This window comes from Prionailurus viverrinus, chromosome C2 (genome assembly GCF_022837055.1).
Source record: "Prionailurus viverrinus isolate Anna chromosome C2, UM_Priviv_1.0, whole genome shotgun sequence".
NCBI lineage: Eukaryota > Metazoa > Chordata > Mammalia > Carnivora > Felidae > Prionailurus > Prionailurus viverrinus.
Window position 1 is genome coordinate 78,000,490 of NC_062569.1, and position 20,628 is coordinate 78,021,117.

General features: G+C 47.1%; 1 protein-coding gene across 1 annotated transcript in view; it reads right to left on the reverse strand.

Annotated features, from left to right (window-relative positions):
- DGKG (diacylglycerol kinase gamma) overlaps nucleotides 1–20,628 on the reverse strand; it is a 205,546-nt gene that overhangs the window by 103,443 nt on the left and 81,475 nt on the right. Inside the window, exons 8-16 of the mRNA XM_047876465.1 lie at nucleotides 18,969–19,043; nucleotides 18,183–18,305; nucleotides 13,176–13,293; nucleotides 11,569–11,657; nucleotides 8,418–8,534; nucleotides 7,331–7,423; nucleotides 5,544–5,603; nucleotides 3,077–3,156; nucleotides 1,854–1,928 (exon numbers count right to left, since the gene is read on the reverse strand). Of these exons, the coding sequence (XP_047732421.1) occupies nucleotides 1,854–1,928; nucleotides 3,077–3,156; nucleotides 5,544–5,603; nucleotides 7,331–7,423; nucleotides 8,418–8,534; nucleotides 11,569–11,657; nucleotides 13,176–13,293; nucleotides 18,183–18,305; nucleotides 18,969–19,043 (830 nt within the window). The remainder of the gene's footprint in view (nucleotides 1–1,853; nucleotides 1,929–3,076; nucleotides 3,157–5,543; nucleotides 5,604–7,330; nucleotides 7,424–8,417; nucleotides 8,535–11,568; nucleotides 11,658–13,175; nucleotides 13,294–18,182; nucleotides 18,306–18,968; nucleotides 19,044–20,628) is intronic.

The following is a 20,628-nucleotide window of genomic DNA, read 5'->3' on the forward strand; positions in this document are numbered from 1 at the left end:
TTTAATGTTTTATCACAGTTGTGGCAGCTGCCCCCTCCTATCACTTATGCTCATCTCTGCTTTTAATTAATAATAGTTATTAGACCGGTCTCTGGATCTTGCCAAAAATGTGTTAGTAGATCACATATGTTCCCATGTCACATACTTGTGTTTTTAATAATTTTGATGACTGTCTTTTCAGTAGCATTAGTGTCCCTGGCAATCCTCTACGTTTCATTTTATACCCTAACAAGGATTCGGAGAAGAGGTCCATTGGCTTCATCAAACTGCCAGATGGGTTTCTGGCACAAAAAGGCACAAAACCTTTGCTTTAGAACAAGTGCCACCTGTGAACACACCGGGGTGGGACTCGGGAACTGAAGCTCAGAGGTTCCCCTTTTGCCCGGCCTGGCGGTCTGAAAAGACCCCTGGCTTTCTGAGTCACTGATGCGTCTGTGGGCGAATCAACATTTCCTCCCCTCCCCATCCCTTGCAGAACTCTGCTCTCCTTTAGGAAGCGAATTCTGGACGGAGGCTCCTTGCAGTTAAACAGCCTGCCTGGTGACCGACTGACCCAGCAAAGACACTCAGGGCACAGCAGCCCTGGAAGTAGCCACCAGGTTTGTCATGAGGGGCAAAAGCAATTTAGGGTGGATGAGGTGAAGCTAGAGTACTGCATTCAAGCATCACAATGCCCTAAAAGAGAGGGGGCTGGTAAAGGTACTTGCAGGCTGCCCTTCAGTCCCAGGTCAGTAACTGCAATCGCAGTGACTATGATGGCACCCAGGGCAGCATAGGTGGGCCCTGTTTTGCAATTAGTTTTGCAGGTAAGTCATGGCTGACGTGCTGCACTCGCATTCATGTTACTTTCCCTCTTTTAACTGGGTATTGCCCCATCACAGCCATATAAATAACAGCTTTGTGGCAAACAACTGAAGACAGGGACACAGTCCCTTTTTATAGTCCCTCCCCGCCCCCACCCACTGAGGGTCTTGCCGAACTGTGAGTGGAAACGCAGGTTAGGAGGCTGGGCAAAGCAGCTGTCTTCTGGGAAGCCCAGCCCGGCCTGTACAGATCTGAGCACCTGGCATGGAGACAGGCTCGGGCTGGCCAGCAGATGTCTCTAGCGCACCAGCTCTGTCTGGGAAGAAGCCCTGTCTGGGTGCTTTCCAGCCCCAGGCCGGAGGGGCCTCTGATTACAGGGACCGCAGCCATCACATCCGTGCTGACACTAGGCCCAGCTCCTCCCACCAGAGCTGCACTCAGGCTGCCTGCCTCCTCTTATCACTCTCCCGCTCTGCTGGGCAGTGAAACAGCCAAGAGACACATTGCGGGAGAAGGGCCAGGGGCAGCTTAACAACCTCTAAACTGGATAATCCTGGAAAAAAGTGATTTCACTGAATAACTAATTGCCCTGATCCTAAAATGCTCCCCCAACAGAACTTGCAGCAGAACTCTGAGTCAGCAGTATGGATTTCTGAGCTGCTGACAGTGACAGGAAAACTCTTTCCCCCTCCCTGATGACTCAGTATGAAGACACCAGCTAACACAGCCTTGCAGATAAGTTAACATAATTCACCAGCCCGCTCTTTCTGTCAATCAAATGAATGGCATATGTGCCTTTTTCTCGTTTACAGAAACAACTTCTCCCGGGGTGGAGTAAAAGGAGGCGACTTCCCAGACTTAGCCATAAGGGGTGTTCCTGAGTATCTCCAGGAGCAAGTAAGAGTAGATGGGAGGAAAAGAGGAAAAGGGTAAAATGGCAGGAAGGATAAGTCCACAGATGAGAGAGACACGAAGGGTGACCAAAGATAGGTATCTTCTTCAGAAATGAAGGGTGGAGGAGGAGAGATAAGAAGATTGCTTCTCCATACCCTGGAGTGGGCCCCCCATTGTCCAGGTTGAAAACTTGTTTGGGGTTGAGCAGATAGTGGAATTTCCGAAGGATTCTATGGGAAAAAAAAAGAAAGAGGGAGAGAAAGAGAAACAGAGAAGAAGAATGTCATTGTGAGAAGTCACAGTAGGGCAAACACCTCTGGAGCCCACCCGTGGTGGGAATCTGGGTCCACTTAAACCCAAGAGGGGAGAAGACTGCATACAGGCCCTGCAGACCCTGAAGTCCCAGGTCCAGCCAGCATCATCCACACTCTCACGCCTTGGCTCAAGGCCTCCCCACCACGCAAGATCGTAGCATTCAACCCCAGACCTCTTGCCGAGAATAAAACCTCTATTCTTCTTAAAGCTTTATCCTTCTCCCAAACATTCTGGATGTTCTAGGTAGTGTGATTCTGCTCTTTGTGGACTACACAGGGGTATCAAGGAGCTCTCTATGGAAAGCTCCCCCAAATCTTCGGATCAGGAGGACATGCAGGAGGTGGGGCTGGGCAGGGAAAGGCTGGGGGCAGGGGCAGTGACCACCTCTGGGCTGGGTGTCAAGGCTGCAGCGAATCAGGTCAGCTCAGCAGATGCCTTGCTCCTTGGACTAGGTAGAGGTTCTCGCAGTTCTTGCTTCAACCCTACTTATTGTTTTTGTAAACCTGGATTCCAGATCACTGCATGGTCTGTCCATCATCTTGAGCTGAACAGGACAGGGCGGCAGAGCTGCCTCGCCCCTTTTCCCTCTCTCCTCTCACTCCCTTAGTGCTTCCGGGAGACTGGGCATTTTCTTCACTGATGAGGTGGTGCCCTGTTTTCTCAGGAGATGGACAGGCCAGGAGGTCCCAGTCAAGGGAGTCCCGCCACACCTCTTAAATCAAGAAAGGACCTGGGAGGCTGAGAAGGAAACAGGCGTCTCAGAACTTGGTCCGACCCTGGGACCCATGGGAATGGCTGTGATGGGCCCTCGGCCAAGCATATGTCTACTTTAATCCTCACAACGCAGCTGTGACAGGAGAAATTATTATCTCCAGTTACAGAGGAGGGAACCAAGGCACAGGGATGTTAAGCAGTCAGTTGAACCAGGTCATAAAGTGGTAAGTGGTAGGGCTGGGACTGAAACCGAGATCTGGCGGTCTCTGCAGTCCACCCTGTTGAGGGGAAGAAAAACCCTGAGTGAGGTGGTCTCAGCCTCTCCATTTTGAAAAAGAAGAGAACATACCTTTCTCCTTGTCTCCCTCCACTCTTGGGGTTCACCAAGACCAGCAGGGGGTGGGTACCCGGGGTGGGGATGATCTTATACTTAAAAGGTAAAAGAAAAAGAAATTAGCTCTTTTTCAGCCAGCAGGATGAATGAGAGGAGAGTTGACGCTAAGATGGCTTCCAGGAAAGGTGGATGGGAAGCTCTTCCAGCATGGAGGAGAGGTAGTTGGGAGGTAGGTCTTTGTCCACTGGCTGAGTTTTCTGAGGGGTGAAGCAGTTAAGTGTCTTTGACTCGAGTGGCCTTGAGTAGTGTTAATGGCGACAAGAGTTTGAGGCTCGGATCAGAGATGTGGCAATGGCACTGTAACTTCAGATCACTGAACGATGATATGGTATTGTGGCTATAAACACAAGATGATATATAGTTTTTAATTTATTTTTTAAATAGGCTCTATGCCTAATGTGGGGCTTGAAATCACAACCCTGAGATCAAGAGTCTCACACTTCACTGACTGAGCCAGCCAGGCGCCCTACAAGCACAAGATTATATTTTGTGATGGATACAACTGAATATAATTTTAGAAGTTGTGGTCCTCTGGTCCTATACATCAATCAAATAACACTCATGAAGTTAACCATCATTTCCACCAGCACCTTCCAAATCCACATTTCCAGCCCCAGTTTTCCTCTTGAGCCCTAGTTCTACATTTCCTACTGTCCAATGGGTACCTTCAACCAAATGTCTCACCATCACTGCAAACTCACATGCCGGAACCTGACCTATCTTCCTTCCCCACAGAACTAGTCCTCTCTCCTGGCTCACTGTTTCTCTTAAACATACTATTATCATTAATCTAGTCATCTAGGGAAGACCCTGCCCTGCCAATTATTTCCCTGGCTGTCCTTTTATCTCTGGCAGCTGCCATGGTACCCACCCAGCCCAGACCTTTCCCATCTCAGGTAAGTCCCATACGTGGTTTCCTTCCTGGGGCATCAGTCATGCCACTCCTGCTCAGAAACCTTTAATGACACCTTGTTTCCCAGAGGATATAATCCAAATTTCCCAACCCGGCATCCAAGACATTTCAGCATAGCCCCAATCTACCGTTGCCCCCTATAACCCTCAGCTGTGTCCCAGCCAAGCCTGGCTTTTATCCTCGAGTGAGTGTATCTCCTGACTTCCCACTCTGTGGGGCTGCTCACTCTGGTTTCTCCTCCTCCTTGGTGTCCCGAAGAGCCCACTTCCTTCTTAAAAAGAACTTTTCATTCTCGGGGCCCAATTCAAGAGCTACTTCCTCTATGAAGCTTTCCTCGATCATTGCAACTGAAACCATTGCACTTGAAGTATGTAGTATCATCTGGGCTTCTCTTGTTGCCCATTCACATGGGTTTTGTTTCATGTTTTCTTAGATAAATGTCTCAAAATATCAACTGGATTTGAAATGTCTCAGGAGCAGGGTGTGTGTGTGTATAACCCTCCCACCAAGCTCCCCATGACATCAGATATGGGAATGGGTACTTAATAAACGTTTGTGGATTCAGCTGAAGGACAGACTGATATGGAGATGTAGCCATATTCCATATTCAATGTGTGATATCTACTTTTCCAGATCTCAAGCTAAAATTTCAGCAAACACAGCACCATGTTGTTTCAAATGGACAGTAGCATTCTTAGGATTTTTAAGAATCTTATCATCTGCCCAGGTGACTGTATGATACCCAGAAGCATCTTGGAGCCTGAGGAGTAATTCTTTACCTCCGGGGATGATATTCAAAATACTTAACAACTTGTACAGCATGGGCATTCCCAATCAAAGCAGATGCAGTGTAACGAGATGGACGCCAGCTGTAAACAACTGGCTCACCTGCATTGTGTGTGTGTGTGCGCGCGCGTGTGCGTGCACTCCAGCTGCCTTTCTAGGCATCTACAGCTCTCCCATTTATTAAAGTTTCTCCATCATTATTGTTTATCTTTTAATTTTCAAGACACATGAATCTGCATGTTCTCATTTAATCTTAGAGAATCTCTAGGAGGTGGGCAGTGCAGGGATTGCTACGCCCCTCCCTTTTCAAGGATAAAGAAGATCTTCTGAATCTGGTTAACTTTGTCTTGGCAGATCACATTCTAGACACAGCTTGAAAGTCTTGGAAAACCCACTGTATATTTCTTGGTCCACACTGCTGTTAGTATTGAGGTGTGCATATTGAAGTTTTATATAACTTTTTCCTAAAAGGGTGATAAAATTTATTTGACCAGCAGTAGGATCAACCAACCTCCCCTTTTCACCACTTGCCAACAGTATGGTACTCAAAGATATTTACAGAAGCTGGAAATAAAGTGTCCTCCTGTGTGATGTAATAGATCAGATGAGAAAGAAAATGTTGAGATATATTTCTCTAGAATGCAAACCCTGTCCTCCCCCATCTCCCCAACAGCCTTGAACCCACTCAGAATGAGAGATGGGACTTGAGGCTTGTGGAGGTACCTGCATCACAAGTTCACCCTTGGCTGACACGCTGCCATCAGACTTCCCACCTTGCCTGTCCTGTGATGAGAGGAAAGACAAACACATTTTGAAAAAAAAAAGTCAAATATAAAAAAAAAGTGATCAGAAGAAAAACAAATAGTTAATATAAAGAGAGAATACAAAACCAGTATAGAGTAGGGAGGAGTTTTTCAAAACAGGGCTTTGGATCGAAAAAAAAGAAATGCTTCCCTACGGGATTCTCTAAGACTCCCCAGGCCTCTATCATCGTTTGTTCTGACTTTAACTTCAAAACACTGGAACAGACCTAGGGAGAAGAAACGCTGAAATTGGCAGAAATCTGCTTTGTTGATTTAGATGCTTGAGCTCTGGGAAGCAAGGTCTTAGATCTGGCTTCTCTGCTCAGCACTATCTAACTGATGTGATACTGAAGTAAGTTGTTTTGCTTAGTTTTGTATATCCTGGTTTTTTTTGTTTTCTTCAGTGTTTATTATTTATTTTATGGAGGTTTATTTCGTATGATATAGTAAAATGTTCCAACCTAAATCTCCGGCTTGATGAATTTCTGCATCCTTACATGCCTTGATAACTACTGCCTCTTCAGGCATCACTCCTGCCTTTTAAATTTCATAAATGAAATCCTAGGGAGTGTCTTTTTTTGAGTCTAGCCTCTTTTGTTCAGCATTGTATCTTTGAGATTATCCATGTTTTTGCACCTCAGCAGAGCTCTTCCCCACTGCAATGCAGTATTCCATTACACCGATATGCCTCAAACCCCTCTGTCAGCAGTCATTTAGATGGTTTCTAGTTTTTGACTGTTACGAACAAAACCAATATGAACATTCTTGTGCAGGTCTTTTGGTGGAATAAATGCTCATCTTCCGTTCTTCCTCCCTCCCTTTCTTCGAGCAAGTGGTGCAATTGGGTGGAGGAAGGGCAGAAGAGGGAGAGAGAATCCCGGGCAGGCTCTACAACCAGCACTGAGCCTGACCAGGGGCTTGATCTCATGACCATGAGATCATGACCTGAGCCAAAATCAAGAGTTGGACGCTTAACCGACTGAGCCACCTAGGTGCCCCTAAATGCGCACATTTCTCAGGCAGATACACAGGAGGACGTGTTGGGTCACAGAGTTTGTGTATTTCCAACCTACAAGATACTGCCAACTGGTTTTCCAAAGTGGTGTTTTTCCTTCAGCCTTTTAATGAAAAAGGAGTAGCAAGTCAAGTCAAGGATGAAATATGAGGGATCGGTGAGCCTCGGCAACATCTTCAAGACAGAAGGGGACAGTTACGGTTTTTGGGATTTGGTTTGGAAAGAGGAGTCTTCAACATAAGAGACAAAGTTTCAGATGGAGATAAATGGACTTGAATTTTCCTGCTTTCATCTCCAAACAGGGTTGGGCCCCCCAAGTAGGAATCCTCAAGGCAGAGGAATTTCCATGTTTAGACATAAGAGACAGGCTGACAGGGGGACCCAGGAGGCCTCGCCATGTGCAGGTGGTGGCAGAAAGTCCTGTAACTGTGCTCTGCTGGAAAGGTGCTTAGAATGCATGGGCTTCCCTTGATGGGCCATTTCAGAGCATTCTAGGTGGCCAAGTTGCTTGGAACCAGTCAGAGGAGTTTTCTCTCACAATCTGATGAGTGTGGCAATGACCTTTCAAACTTGTAGTGAAAACACAAACCCTAGGAGTTGCAAGGAAGCCCTCGGAGGGATGCGACCCGCCTGAATGCCACCTACATCTGAAATGTGAACCCAGAGAAACCTGCCGGGGCAGCAACACTTACCCGGGTGACAGGGCATATTGAAGTGGGCAGCAAAATATGGTCTCTCAGTTCCCCACCATCACACAACGTTGATAATTCACATTTGCGGTGAAACTAGAGGGGACAATGAAGATGAGAGTGAATGAAAGTGATCAAGGAAATGTCAAGGGTGAGGGTTCAGAGGTTTGCTGGGGAGGCAGTTATGCAACACTCCCCCAAATCCTTATGCACTGCTGGCTTTGGCAGTATAGGTGTGTGTGTGTGTGTGTGTGTGTGTGTGTGTGTGTGTGTGTGTGTGTGTGGTGTGTGGCCAGGGGTGCCAAGCTGGCTACAGGCAGAGAAAGAAGACCAAGTGTTATCCACGACTGCTGGAGTGAAATGGTCATGGGCAGGCCTGTGACCCTTCAGCAGGGCACCACTGTGTGGATTTCAGAACCCCCCTTGGACATTTGCTCCCCAGGCTCTGAGACTCTGTAAGGAAGGAGATCTTACTGAACAAACTCCCAGGAGCCTGGAAGTAAAACCCAAGATTCAACCTGTGTATTGTAAGAGATCTGCAGTCTGGTTTGGAGGCACATCCTTTTTGGGGCTGATACCTGGTCAAGGGGACAAGACATGGCACAGAGTTTGCTTTGGCGGGCAGGTCAGGCAGCTTGGGCAGCTCCAGGTGTCCAGAAGTTTGCGGACAACTGTGACCGGCAGAAGCAGGTGCAGGACCGTGGCCCCAGCAGTGGGGCTGCTGTAAGGAGTGTGCCATTCTCTGATGTCTTGAGGAGCAGGGGCTCTGCTGTCTCATTCCACCCCTACTCTGTGCTCCCAGCCCCAGATGACACCCAGAGGAAAATGTTAATGGTCTGGCTTGCTGCTCACAGCTGCCTGCTTCTTCCTAAGCAGCTTTCGCTTCCCTGGTTCTGGGGTTGGCCTCTCTCTGGGAAGCTTGGTGATTCACTGGAGGCACTGCTAGAGCATTGAACGGGGGCTCTGGGCCCCCCAGTCTTGCTCCCCTAGCTCTGCTCATGCCCTCTGGCGGGATGCCCACTGCTCCCTGGCCGCGGCTTGAGCAAAAACACACTGGAAAGAAACAGGGCCACCCTGCTCACCAACCCACCGTCATCCGGCACCACACGCAGTGCCGCGCGGTGACGCTCTGGTAGCACTTGATACTTTTGTGGCACCGGTCACACTTGACAGAAGAGTTCCCTTCCACCCACGCGTGCTGCATCACCTGCAGGAGGGAAGGGAAGGATACCAGGGAAGGCTGCAGAGCCACATCCCTGGGCCCTGAGCCTGAGGAGAAGGGTCTGGGAGGAGTGGGGACAGGGCGGAGGGGTTGCTTTCCCTTCAGTGGATGCACTTAGTGGATATGGGGCTGCTCTGCTGAAGTGCACTGACGTGGTCCCTCCCTGCCTAACCACCATCATCTTAATCAAAGTAGACAAAAAGCACTTGGCCTGCACTTTGAATAGCTCATTCACCCTGGTAGGCTAGCCTCTGAGCAGCATCCTGTCTGGCAGTCCATCTGTCTGTCTTGCAGAATGGTCTGCAAGTGTGATGTGCTTGTGCGCGCCCTCTTCTGGAAGGCAGTGTGATGCAGGGACTCGTGAAAGGGCTTGGGCTGCAGACAGAACTGGTTGGAGTCACCGATCTTCCACTTTGTAGCCAGGTGACCTTGGGCCAGTTCCTGCACCTCTCTGAGTCTCAGGACCCTCATCTGTAGAATTTGGCATGATAAGCCCACCTCTGGGTTTGCTGGGAGCATTTAAAAAGATAGCACACTTGGAAGAGCCTCTCTGGCACAATTCTGGCCCTTTGGAGGTGTTCAGTGAAGGATAAGACTCCCTCCCCCCTCCAGTCTTCTATAAGCCAGTGGCTCTCAGCTCATTAGAACCACCTGGGAGTTTCTAGAAGTCCTACTTACCCGCCCTCACTCCAGACCAGATCAATCAGAGTCTCTGAAGACCGGATTCATCAGTTTATTTTAAAGCACCCTGAATGATTATGAATAATGTGCAGCTAAGGTTGAGAAGCACTCTAGAAGGAAGTTAGAGAAAAGTCCAAAGAAATTAGTGTGGTTCAGCAGCCAGCGGCTTGCACATCTGTTTCCTGGACAGCTGGCTGTACCTGCACGCTGACCAGGAAATGCCACTAGGGCAACCCAGGAACGTGGGAAGCAGGTGGGGAAAATACACGTTTGTGTGTGGATGTAAGTGGAGCCACAGTGGCCTATGACACCAGATTCTGGGAGCCTAAGCCCTCAGTTATCTCTGTCCAGCATTTCTACAGAGCTTCTCAAAATTGTCCTCGAGGGCACTCCAAACAGCAGATGTGGCCTCTGGAGGAATGTGAGGGCACAGCCTGAAGTGCCAACTACAAACAATATTAAAAACACATGGCGTATCTGCATGATACCATCCATATCTGCACTAAATAAAAGTTTTAAATTCCTTATCAATTAAGTTACTATATCCTCCCCCCCAAAAAAGGTTTTTGGTAAAATTGTTGCTCTAGAAGCTATGTCATGTTTATTCTATAGCCTCTCACCTGCCACTGTGTAGCCCTGAAAGGTATAAAGAACCCAGTTTGCTAATCAATTTGTCATCTATCTGGTCACACTGAATTTGCTCTAAGAGTCCTATGATCTCCATTTTGGAGAGAAACATATGAGGCTTCAGAGAGGTTAAGGGACCGGCCTTAGGTTCCAAGGCTGGTAAGTGGCCAAGTAGGGACTCACGGCCAGGTCTTCTGACTCCAAGCCCACGGCTGTGTCCCATCACTACGCTGCCTTCTCCATCCTCTGCTGGGATCATAAGAGTTAGCAATTTGGGTTGCCCTGGAGACTCAGGAGTTTGTGACTATGCCCTACTGGCCCGTCAGGGCCCTCCCTCTGTTTCGTATGTGGCAAGTGGCCAGAGTGTAGGCGTAGGGCATGAGCCCAGGAGGTACACAGTGCATCCTGGTGAAAGGTATGAACATGAAAAGGGAGTGGTGTATGGAGTAGACAAGAGACCATGCGGTGTCTCATGGGGCATGCATGTGTATCCTAGAGGTGCCCTTCTCTCTCCTGAGTCCTTTTGTGGAGGGCTGGATGCCACTCCCTGCTGCTAATCATCTCCTGACTCAGGTTCAATGGTCTCTTTCCTCTACAGGAACTTAGAGTGTCCTTCCCCTACTAATACTAAGGGGAGTGTATTTCTACACTCTGTGAATGGCATCACCCAATGGCCAAGCTCAAAACTGGGAAGCCACTTCTGACCTCTTCTTCTCTCCCTCTCATCCCCTACATCCCCATCACCAAGTCCTGGTGGTGGTACCCCAAAATTATGTCTCAAACTCTCCCTTCATCTCCTCTACCTTAGCCAGGGAGACAGTCAAAATATCCAATAATCGGCATAACCAGGGGATACTCAGTAGAGAGAGCCACCACGGTGCGACTGCGAATGTACTGAGTGTAGTGAGTACGGAGTGCCCCCCACACCCTGTCAGGCCCTCAGCGAGGCACTGCCTCTTGCCTGAACTGTTGGAGGAGCTCTTTTCCCTCCTCTGATGTCTCTCTTGCACCATGGTCAGAGCAGTTAACCTAATTCGCAAACCCAATCATTTCTTCATGTGCTTAAAGCACTTCAGTGGCCCCTTCATTGTGTAAGAGACCCCTTTCCAACTCCTCGGTTGGCCTCATAAGAACTTGCCCAGGCTGGACCTACCACTTTCAGAGCCCATCTCCTACCACGTCCCTACAAGCATCCTCTGTCCCAGTCCCACCAAACCGACTACAGGGTCTGGAATATCCCATGTCTCCATGCCTTGCACTCGAGGCTTCTTCTGCCTAGGGTGCCTTGAACTCCTTGATGCCTTGTGAAGTCCTCCTGATGTGGGCTCAAGACACAACTCAAATGCCACTTCCTTTGTGGAAACTCCCCTGGCCTCCTCCTTGGTGCCTCCACTGTATGTCCCATATGGACCTACCGTTATCATATAGCTCACTTCTTTGTACTTTGCTTACATGTCTGTCCCTCTCCCACTAGCCTCCACAGTTCTGGAACAGGCTGGGGACCATCTTGTAACCTGCGAACCCCCTAGCACAGTGCTTGGAACATGGTGGGCACTGCGGAGATGCTGATGGATTGATGGATGAATGGGATGATGTAAGGGTGGTCCTTGAGTCAGAGAAGGGACTTGATAAAGCTTCCTGCTCAGGAATCTGTGGTGATGGACGTGTTGGCCAGGATGCAGCATGCAGTAGAACAACGGGTATCACTAACCTCACCGCCCTTTTTGGTTTTTGAGTATGTTTTGACACATCCAGGAATGTTTTTGGATACACAGCGTTCGTGGACAGTGTATTTACAATCTGAAAACAAAAAAAACAAAAAGGAAAGTGCTTGTGAGTGTCCACTTTAGGGAGGTCTAGCCGTCTGCCCACCTCCACTCCAGCCCAGGCCCATGCCTCCCTCTGAGTGGCCAGTCAGAGGCAGGGGACATATGGAGTTGGCCTTCCTCATGGAAATCTGGAATAGTTCCAGTTGCTTATTGAGAAGAGAGTCCACATTTCTCTCCCAGACGTGTTTCTATACCCTCTATTCCAACACACTGCTTTCCACTGCAGAGAGTGAACGCAGCAAGAAAACATTCTCAGAAAGGCATTTTCTGCTAAGGAGAACATGAGGAGTCCACCTTCTCAGTATGCCAATGCCATGTATGTTGGGGGTGCTGGAGAGGAAAGAGAAAGGCTGGGGTGTTCTAATTTTGGAGATTTGGAGTTAGGCAGGCCTGGGCCTGAACTCTGGCTCTGCCATTGACAACCACACACATAATCTTGGGTAACTTTCAACACGTGTCTGAAATTCAGGGTTTGGGGGACAAAACTGCCTTTCTCTTTGCAAGGCTTTTACAGCATTAACTGAGATAAGGTGTGTAAAGCACTACGTGTCTTGGTCAGAATAGCTATTCCACACATTATTATTGTGGTTGTTACTACTCTTTACTACTATGCAAACCGTAGAGGCCCAGAGGCCCCGAACCCACCAGGAATAAGATGGGGTTCTTCTGTAAGAAGAGTGTCAGAGCTGGAAGGCCTGGGAGCCCCTCCACTAGCCCACTGATGCTGGCTCTCAGTTGGCACAGGGCCCTGCTTTGCTAAGGTGACTTTTGTGGCTGGGTCACTTGCTGCCTAGCTCATGTGTGCATGTTTAGATGAAACAGTTTGGTGGCCTGAACAGCACCCAAGCGGCAGCTCACCAGGCTCTTGTGGGTCCAGGAGGAGTGTTCGCTACCTGTATGGTAAGGTGGCTGCACCCACAGGCCCTGGCCCCAAAAAGCCTTTGTACTGTAGCCTCTTCCCCTCTCCCTCTGCTCCCCTACTCCCTGTCTCCCTTCTCCTTCCTCCATCACCCCTTCTCCCTCCTTCCCCTCCATCTTTCTCCACTTCTTCTCTCCAGTCCCCTCCCCTCTTTTTTCGCCTTTGTTTTTTTCTCCTCTCCTGACTTTACTAAATGGATTATAAAGACAAACCGAAGGAGAGTCGTAAGTTCCATGCGTTTACACAACAACAGTCTTATGCTGTTTACTAATGACCACCCCCTAGCTTCAGCAAAATAAACATTCACTAGCAAAACCCAATTAAAATCACTATGAGATGTTTTAAAATTGTGCGTGAACATTAATGATTTTTTTCTAGGGCTCAGTGGCCCATGACAGGACTCCACTAACAGTACATTATTTGTTCATTTGACTTGGGTAAGATGGAAATAGGACACAGAGCTCTTGCTCTGTGGTGGTCCCTCAAGCCGGGAGGCAGAAGCACCTAGACTCTGCCTGGAATGGCTCAAGACGCTTCCTGGGGAAAGGGGCTTGAAGGAAGTTTACTCACAAACACAGCACAGGCCTTGCTTCCGAACGCCCATCAGCATGATGTGGCAGAAGTTGCAGTAGGTGGGTTTCTTGAAGTGTTTCATGGTCCAGGCATGTCTCCCGTCCCCCTTGGAGCCCTGCAGGGATACGAGGAATGAGATGCTGAGCAGGCAGCTCCGTGCGAATGGAAGCCAGGGAGTGGCTCCTGTAGGTTTTTCTTTTTTCTAAGACTCTTCTCCTGTATGGGAAACAAGCTATTCACTTGTTTAACTGTTTTAGGGACTCTTTCAAAAGAAGCACAAATCAAAACAAAGTCCTTTGTTTTTAAAATGAGCAAATATTACACATTAGGAATGTGTGACTAGGAGTGCATGTATGGGGGATAAAATAAGACCTCTCCTACATGGTTGGCAGAAGTGTAAGTCAGAAGAGACTTTTTATCTGTCTTCTATCTCTCCCTCTCTATCCATCCATCCATCCATCCATCCATCCATCATCATCCTTTAAATGTTTGTAACTTTTGACTTAAAAATTCCCCTTCTTGAGTTTTATCCTAAAGAAATAATTTTTGAAAGTCAGATGAACATTTTTGTGCTCTGCCAGATGTTTAATCCAGCATTATTGGAAATTGGGGGCGGCTGGGGAGCTCAGTCCGTTAAGCGTCCAACTCCTGATTTCAACTCATGTCGTGATCTCACGGTTCATGAGATTGGGCCCCATGTCGGGCTCTGTGCTGACAGTGTTGGAGCCTGCTTGGGATTCCCTCTCTCCTTCTCTCTCTCTCTCAAAATAAATAAATAAGCATTAAAAAAAATCTTTAATGAAAAATCGGAAATATCCTGAAGGTCTCAAAATTATCTGGAGGTTAGTTGTACATCCATACCATTTATCAGCCATCAAAAAGATACTAGTAAGAGTATCTAATGGCATGGGAATGCGCTCATGATACAATGCTAAATGAAGAAACTAGAATGCAAATTGGACAATATAATCTCAGTTTTATACAACAAGATCTTTTTTTATTTTTTTTTAAATTTTTTTTTTTTTTCAACGTTTATTTATTTTTGGGACAGAGAGAGACAGAGCATGAATGGGGGAGGGGCAGAGAGAGAGGGACACACAGAATCGGAAACAGGCTCCAGGCTCTGAGCCATCAGCCCAGAGCCTGACGCGGGGCTTGAACTCCCGGACCAGGAGATCGTGACCTGGCTGAAGTCGGACGCTTAACCGACTGCGCCACCCAGGCACCCCTATACAACAAGATCTTTGATGGGAAGAAATGTCACTGGGCTGTCAACAGAGGTTAGCCACTGTTAGTACTACAGGTTTATTTTAATCTCTAATTTCTCCTCTCTTCTGCATTTTTCACATTTTCTACCATGAGCATGCACCAGTTTTATAATCAGGCAAAAGTAGCTTAGTGAAAACAACATACTTCTCTCAACTTTCTGTACACAGATAAAATAGTAAAGAGACAGAAATAGAGAGGGTTAAACCACTTCTTCCTGAACGGACAAATCCATCCTTATCCACTAGATAAGCCGAGCCTCACACAATCACACACCTTCCCTGAGACACCAGTTCTTCCAGCTTCTAGCTCTAGGAGCACAGTCTCATTGGAGGCCGTGGCTTCAGGAGTATGCCTCCATGTATGCTGTCCCTAAACTTTTTTCATGGGCTCCATCAAAAGACTAACACCCCTGGGCTGGTCTTAAGGGGCAGTCAGAACTACTGTTATAAGGTCGGGAGGACTGGCAGTCAGGGTGCCAGACTCATACCCCAGTTCCTACTTCCGGGCACCTCTGGTTTGGGCTGGTCACAGCAGCCAGATTCATTCCTGTGCCCAGATTGTGCTCCTTATGGTCCCTAGAAAAGCCCATCTGCCTTTCCAAATGCTGGTCTCCTCCTGGGGGAAGGCTAAGCATTTTTCATCTCACCACCTCAAAATCCTGCTTGTTTCAAGATCTGAGTTTTACAGAATTACAGTCTTTTTATCTAATGATTTCCACTTTTAGTAAACAGTTTTACTAATTGATTAAATGTTTCATAAAAAGATTGATTCATCCGCTCATTTGATAAACATCTAATTCAGAGAATTTTTGTAAGAATTAAATGAAATAATGTAAGTAAAGCTACTAATCCAGTGCTTACCACAGTGTGAATTAAAACTTTTATTAAGGGGTGCCTGGGTGGCTCAGCTGGTTAAGTGTCCGACTTCGGCTCAGGTCATGATCTCGCAGTCTGTGGGTTCAAACCCTGTGTCGGGCTCTGTGCTAACAGCTCAGAGCCCAGAGCCTGCTTCGGATTCTATGTCTCCTCCTCTCTCTGCCCCTCCCATGCTCATGCTCTGTCTCTCTCTGTCTCTCAATAATAAATAAACGTTAAAAAAATTTAAAAAACCCTTTTATTAAGTTTCTCTCAGTGTTAGACACTAGGGAACACAAAACAAGTGAAGTATCCGTTTACCTGTCAGGAGGTAGACTTCTACCTATACAAGAAAGAAAAGAAAGAAAAAGAAAAGAAAGAAAAGAAAGAAAGAGGGCCTTGGAGAAGTTATATAAATAATCCAAGACCATAAAATAACAAGCAACTGATTTAATAACTGGAGGTCTTGCTGGCCTGAGCCCTTTAATCCCTCTCCCCTGCCTCTACAATCCAGGGTTTTCTTTCCTGGACAGAAAGGAGATTACAGCACTCTTCAGCAGACCCCACTGTGCCTTCCTGTAGCCTGAATGATGGTCATTTTACCTGAAAATACCTTCATTAACTAAGCCAGCTGACTTTCCTTTTCTTAGATACTATTTTCCTAGATACAGGGTTAGAAGCGAAAGGACGCAGAGGAAGGCTAAAGCAACATTTTTGCTTGGGTTATAGCACCATCATGTGGCCTCTTCATTTCTACAGGCTGTGGGAGTAACCTCCCCGCGGTGAACCAGGGGCGAGGGTGCGGCTGCAACTTCCCCCGGACACAGCCTCTTTCTCATATGCATGTGTGCCATTTGGACATTTTCAGTGTCCACAAGTGGGTTTGGAAAGAGCCAAAGGAGCAATGTGATTTTTAAGACACTGAGGGATGCTTTCTTCAGAGTCCTGAGTATTAGATGCAAAAACTTACAATTTAGTGCATGTTTAGAATGAAATGCATAAAACTTTTGATCAATAAAAACCACATTGGCATTTGCTTTTGTCTGTCACTTTATTGATGTAAATTATGGTCTTCTACCTGGCTGTTTTTGGCATTTGGGGGAGATACTGGGGAGAGTGTTGAAGAAATAGTCTGTCTCTCCCTCTTCCAGCCATAAGACAGCGGCTCCATGCAAAGAGTCGTGTGGTGCCTTGGACTTACCAAGTCCAAAACAGAATAGAGAACAGAAATTGCTTCCTTGTGATTAAAGTGTTTCATTTTCACTCCCACATTTCAGAGAAAAACCCAGGTATGCTGGAACGACACCCAAGCGGGACTTCTACTTTGATCCAAGTATTGATATTAGAAAGTATGTCTTCCTTATCTGAGCACCTCATGTCCTAGCTCACGTGAGTTCTTGCCCATGGAATGTTCTTGGTAAAGAGTCACTGAATGACGTGTGCTCCTCCGAAATACGGAGGTTAGCCTCTGATATTAACTAGGTGTGTGTCCTTGGCAAAATCCCTTTACCTCTCTGGCCCTCAGTTTGTAAATTGAAGGGATTAGACCACGGATCACCAGGATCTTCTCCAGCTCTGACTTTTTGGGTCCTAAGGAATAAGAAGGGAGTTGCGTAGCTCCTGGGTCCTTGATTTCTAGTTAGCACTTGGAAAGACCTGGACGTGCCAAGATGACTGCAGGATTCTTTGTCCTTGAGTGTTGGGAACAGAGGCTCGGGTTCTGAACTGCAGTCCTGAATTGCAGAACTGTCACCTGGAGACATTATAGGTAGTGGCAGCCAGCTATAGGCTGACCCAGCTGAATGGGCCATTCTTATCTCTGACATTTCAATAACCTCCAAGAAGTGTTGTCCACAACTGATGCGATGGTCCTGGTAAATGCTCAATGTCACGATGTGTACTTCTGGTTTTTATCCTTCCTACCTTGTGTATGGGTATCCTTCCTACCTTTTGCATTTCCCTTGCAAAATAAGCAGACTAGGTCAGATGCAGGCATACATTATGCCTCTGTATGTATCCCCTACTCAGATCAAACTGGGAGGTTTCTCGAATACACTCTGAACTTTGTCATTTAGGTCTTTGACCAAGCTTTTCTCCCAGCCATAAACTCTCTCTTCTATCATCTTTCGTCTGTCAAATCATATCCATCCTTGAGAACCAGATCCAACATCCTCTAAAGTCTTTCTACCTGATCTTTACACTCAAGGATGAGATACCAGAATCCCACATGTACTTCCGGCCAGGGCAAACAACCTCCAAGGCTTCTCCCTCTTTCTCACTTCTAAGTGTGGGAGGTTTAGCAAGCGTGGGATCTTTGGAGTCAAGTGCAAATAAATTCTGCCTCCTCCTTTGCTCTTTAGGCCCCAAATCTCACTTTTCCATCTACATAAATTGGGGGAAAATATCTATCTTATCTGGTTGATTTGGTGGTTGAATAAGATACCATCACTGAATGTCCTCCACCTTCTGACAGATCGGTAGTTTTCCTTCCCTTCCTTCTCCCTTTCTTCCTTCCTCAACTCTCTTAGCATGTTTTAACCTAACTTGTGGAAAAGACGGTATTATCCCTTGATTTTTTTTCCCCCCTCTTCCCGGTTGGGTATAAGCTTCTGGTGGATGAATACTGTGTGTCCCCTCCCAGCACTCAGAACAGTATCTTTACTTAGTTATAATTTAGAAAATGCCCTCTGTGAAATGAATGAATTATATGCCAGACACTAATCAGTAAAAAGAGAGGACTTTTGGGCTGGCCTAGAGTATCTGGTGCGTCCATTGGGAAGTCTGGGGCAGAAGCCAAGGCCGTATACAGATGTTAACTTCCACGTGGAGCCTGATGCTTCTGAAAGGCAAGAGCTCTTTGAGCTCAGGCTTGCTGACTTACAGAGTCATCCATGCCCAGCAGGACCAGCAGTGGGATGGTGGTCATCCCTCCGTGGACCCATTCCTCTAGAGACACAAAGCCGTCCCGGTCGTAGTCCATTCCTTGCAACATCTCCTTCAGTATCTGCAGAACCCAGAGAGCAACAATTGTCCACTTTCATCCTACACTTCCCTGCCTCCCTCTGTCTCCTTCTTCCTCTTTTGCTCTGCCTTATCTTTGCCCTCTAATTCACAGTGAGCAGAGCAGTGAGGGGGCAAAGAGGGGTGAGGAGGCCAGTGTTCAGTGCCTGGCCCTGCCCTGCCCTGACTGTGTGGCCTTGGGCAAGCCACTCCTCTCTGGGTTCTGCTTTGCTCATCTGTAAAATGAAAATAGCATTGCTATGCTTGGAGCACTGTAGTGAGGGCAAGAGAAAATGAATATAAAATGTCTAATCTAATAACTGACTCATAGGAACCCCCCCCAGTGTAATTATTATTATTAATATTACCTAGTGATTGAGAAAATCTTTAAAATTCTTTCTAGCTCTAAATTCCTTGAACTCCTGTTATAAAAATTTAACTCCGGTGGAAAGGTTACGGAGTATTATTAGGTATTACTATTTGAATTATGTCTTCAATTTTTCCTGTCAGAGAAGTGGAAGGTCAAGGTATAGGACCCTAGAGAAGTTGCCTATAAGAAACTAAGTCTGGGAGAGCATGCACAGTAAACACTTGTATCCAAGTCCTGAATCCTGCTTTTCATTTTGGAGGCTCACGTGGATGTCACCCCTTACTTCTGGAAACTCACAGGCCTCAGCTCCGTGGGATCCCACTCCAGATACTGGGCAACGTGAAGCATCTGGTTGACAATACGATCCATCTCCTGGAAAACATCAAGAGGAGAGAACCACTGAAGATGTGTTTTCAAGAGCAATTCTCAAAATCCAACCCCCAGTGAAGCTCCTGGGCAGGGGCGGAGCACAAGAAGCAACAGTGAAACTGTTCTGCTCTTTATGCCTTGACTACAAAGGTCTATGGAGAGTAGATGCTCAAAGAAGCACAGAACATGGATAAGTCAGAGGTATGGAGACAGCTCACTGAACACCAACCTCCTCCTGGACCCACCTGGACTCACCTTTTTCCCCAATCCTGCGCTTTGACCCAGCATAGAGGGTACCCATGTTTTCCCCTTCTTTGTGACTGTAGCTCCCTAAATATTTATAAGCCAACACCATTCTCTCCTGTCTATTTTATCCCTCCTCATTCCCATAGCTTTAAAAAAAATTTTTTTAACGTTTATTTATTTTTGAGACAGAGAGAGACAGAGCATGAACAGGGGAGGGACAGAGAGAAAGGGAGACACAGAATCTGAAGCAGGCTCCAGGCTCTGAGCTGTCAGCACAGAGCCCGACGCGGGGCTCGAACTCACGGACCATGAGATCATGACCTGAGCCGAAGTCAGACGCTTAACTGACCAAGCCACCCAGGCGCCCATCCCATAGCTTTAGCAACTTGGGATCCATCTATACCCCTCAAGGGTCGGTTTCAGTTGGATACAGGGCCACTATGTTGGTTGTAGCTCAGGCGCTATGATTTAGGTCACTTGGGGCATCTCTGTTTCCTTTGCATCACATCCAGTCCTAAGCCCAGGGCTCTGTGAATAGGAAATTTATAAGGGCTACATTTGCCTGGTGAGTGAGCCTTTTGTTTAGTACCAAGACCAGGCTTTATTTAAAACCTCACAGAATTGTTGGACGCTAATGAATCAGTACACCCAGTGTTGCACAGAAACACAGTGGACTGAGGAGGGGTTTGCATCTCTTGGGCACCATCGAAGATGTTCAAAGTAAGATTGATCTGGGGAGACACATTGGTGAACCGAAGCAAAGTTCACAAGTGTTACCTCTAGGGGCGCCTGGGTGGCTCAGTCATTTAAGTGTCTGACTTCAGCTCAGGTCATGATCTCATGGTTCTTGAGTTTGAGCCCCACTTCAGGCTCTGGGCTGACAGCTCAGAGCCTGGAGCCTGCTTCAGATTCTGTGTCTCCCTCTCTCTTTGCCCCTCCCCTACTCGTTCTCTCTCTCTCTCTCTCTCTCACACAAATAAACATAAAAAAAAAAAAAATAAAAGTGCTACCTCCACCAGGTAGAATGCTGGGTCAAAATAAGCCATCTAAAGCCCAGCAGGGTTTTTAAAAATTGTATTTTATTTAAATTAAAAAAAAAATCCATCACAAAACTGCAGATGAGGCAGTAAATTGGGATAAGAAAGTGGGCAGAACAGTGGAGACAGGGCTCAGCAAAATTTCCAAAGAAAAAGAGCTTGCAGATCTAGCTGGCTCCAAGATTCATTGATTAATAAAACAATGTGATTCAGGAACAGAGAATTAGATTCAGTCTCGGCCTGTGTGAATGGGTGGGCATTTTCAGGAAGCATAGTAGGTAGATTTTAGGAAGACCTTGTTCCCC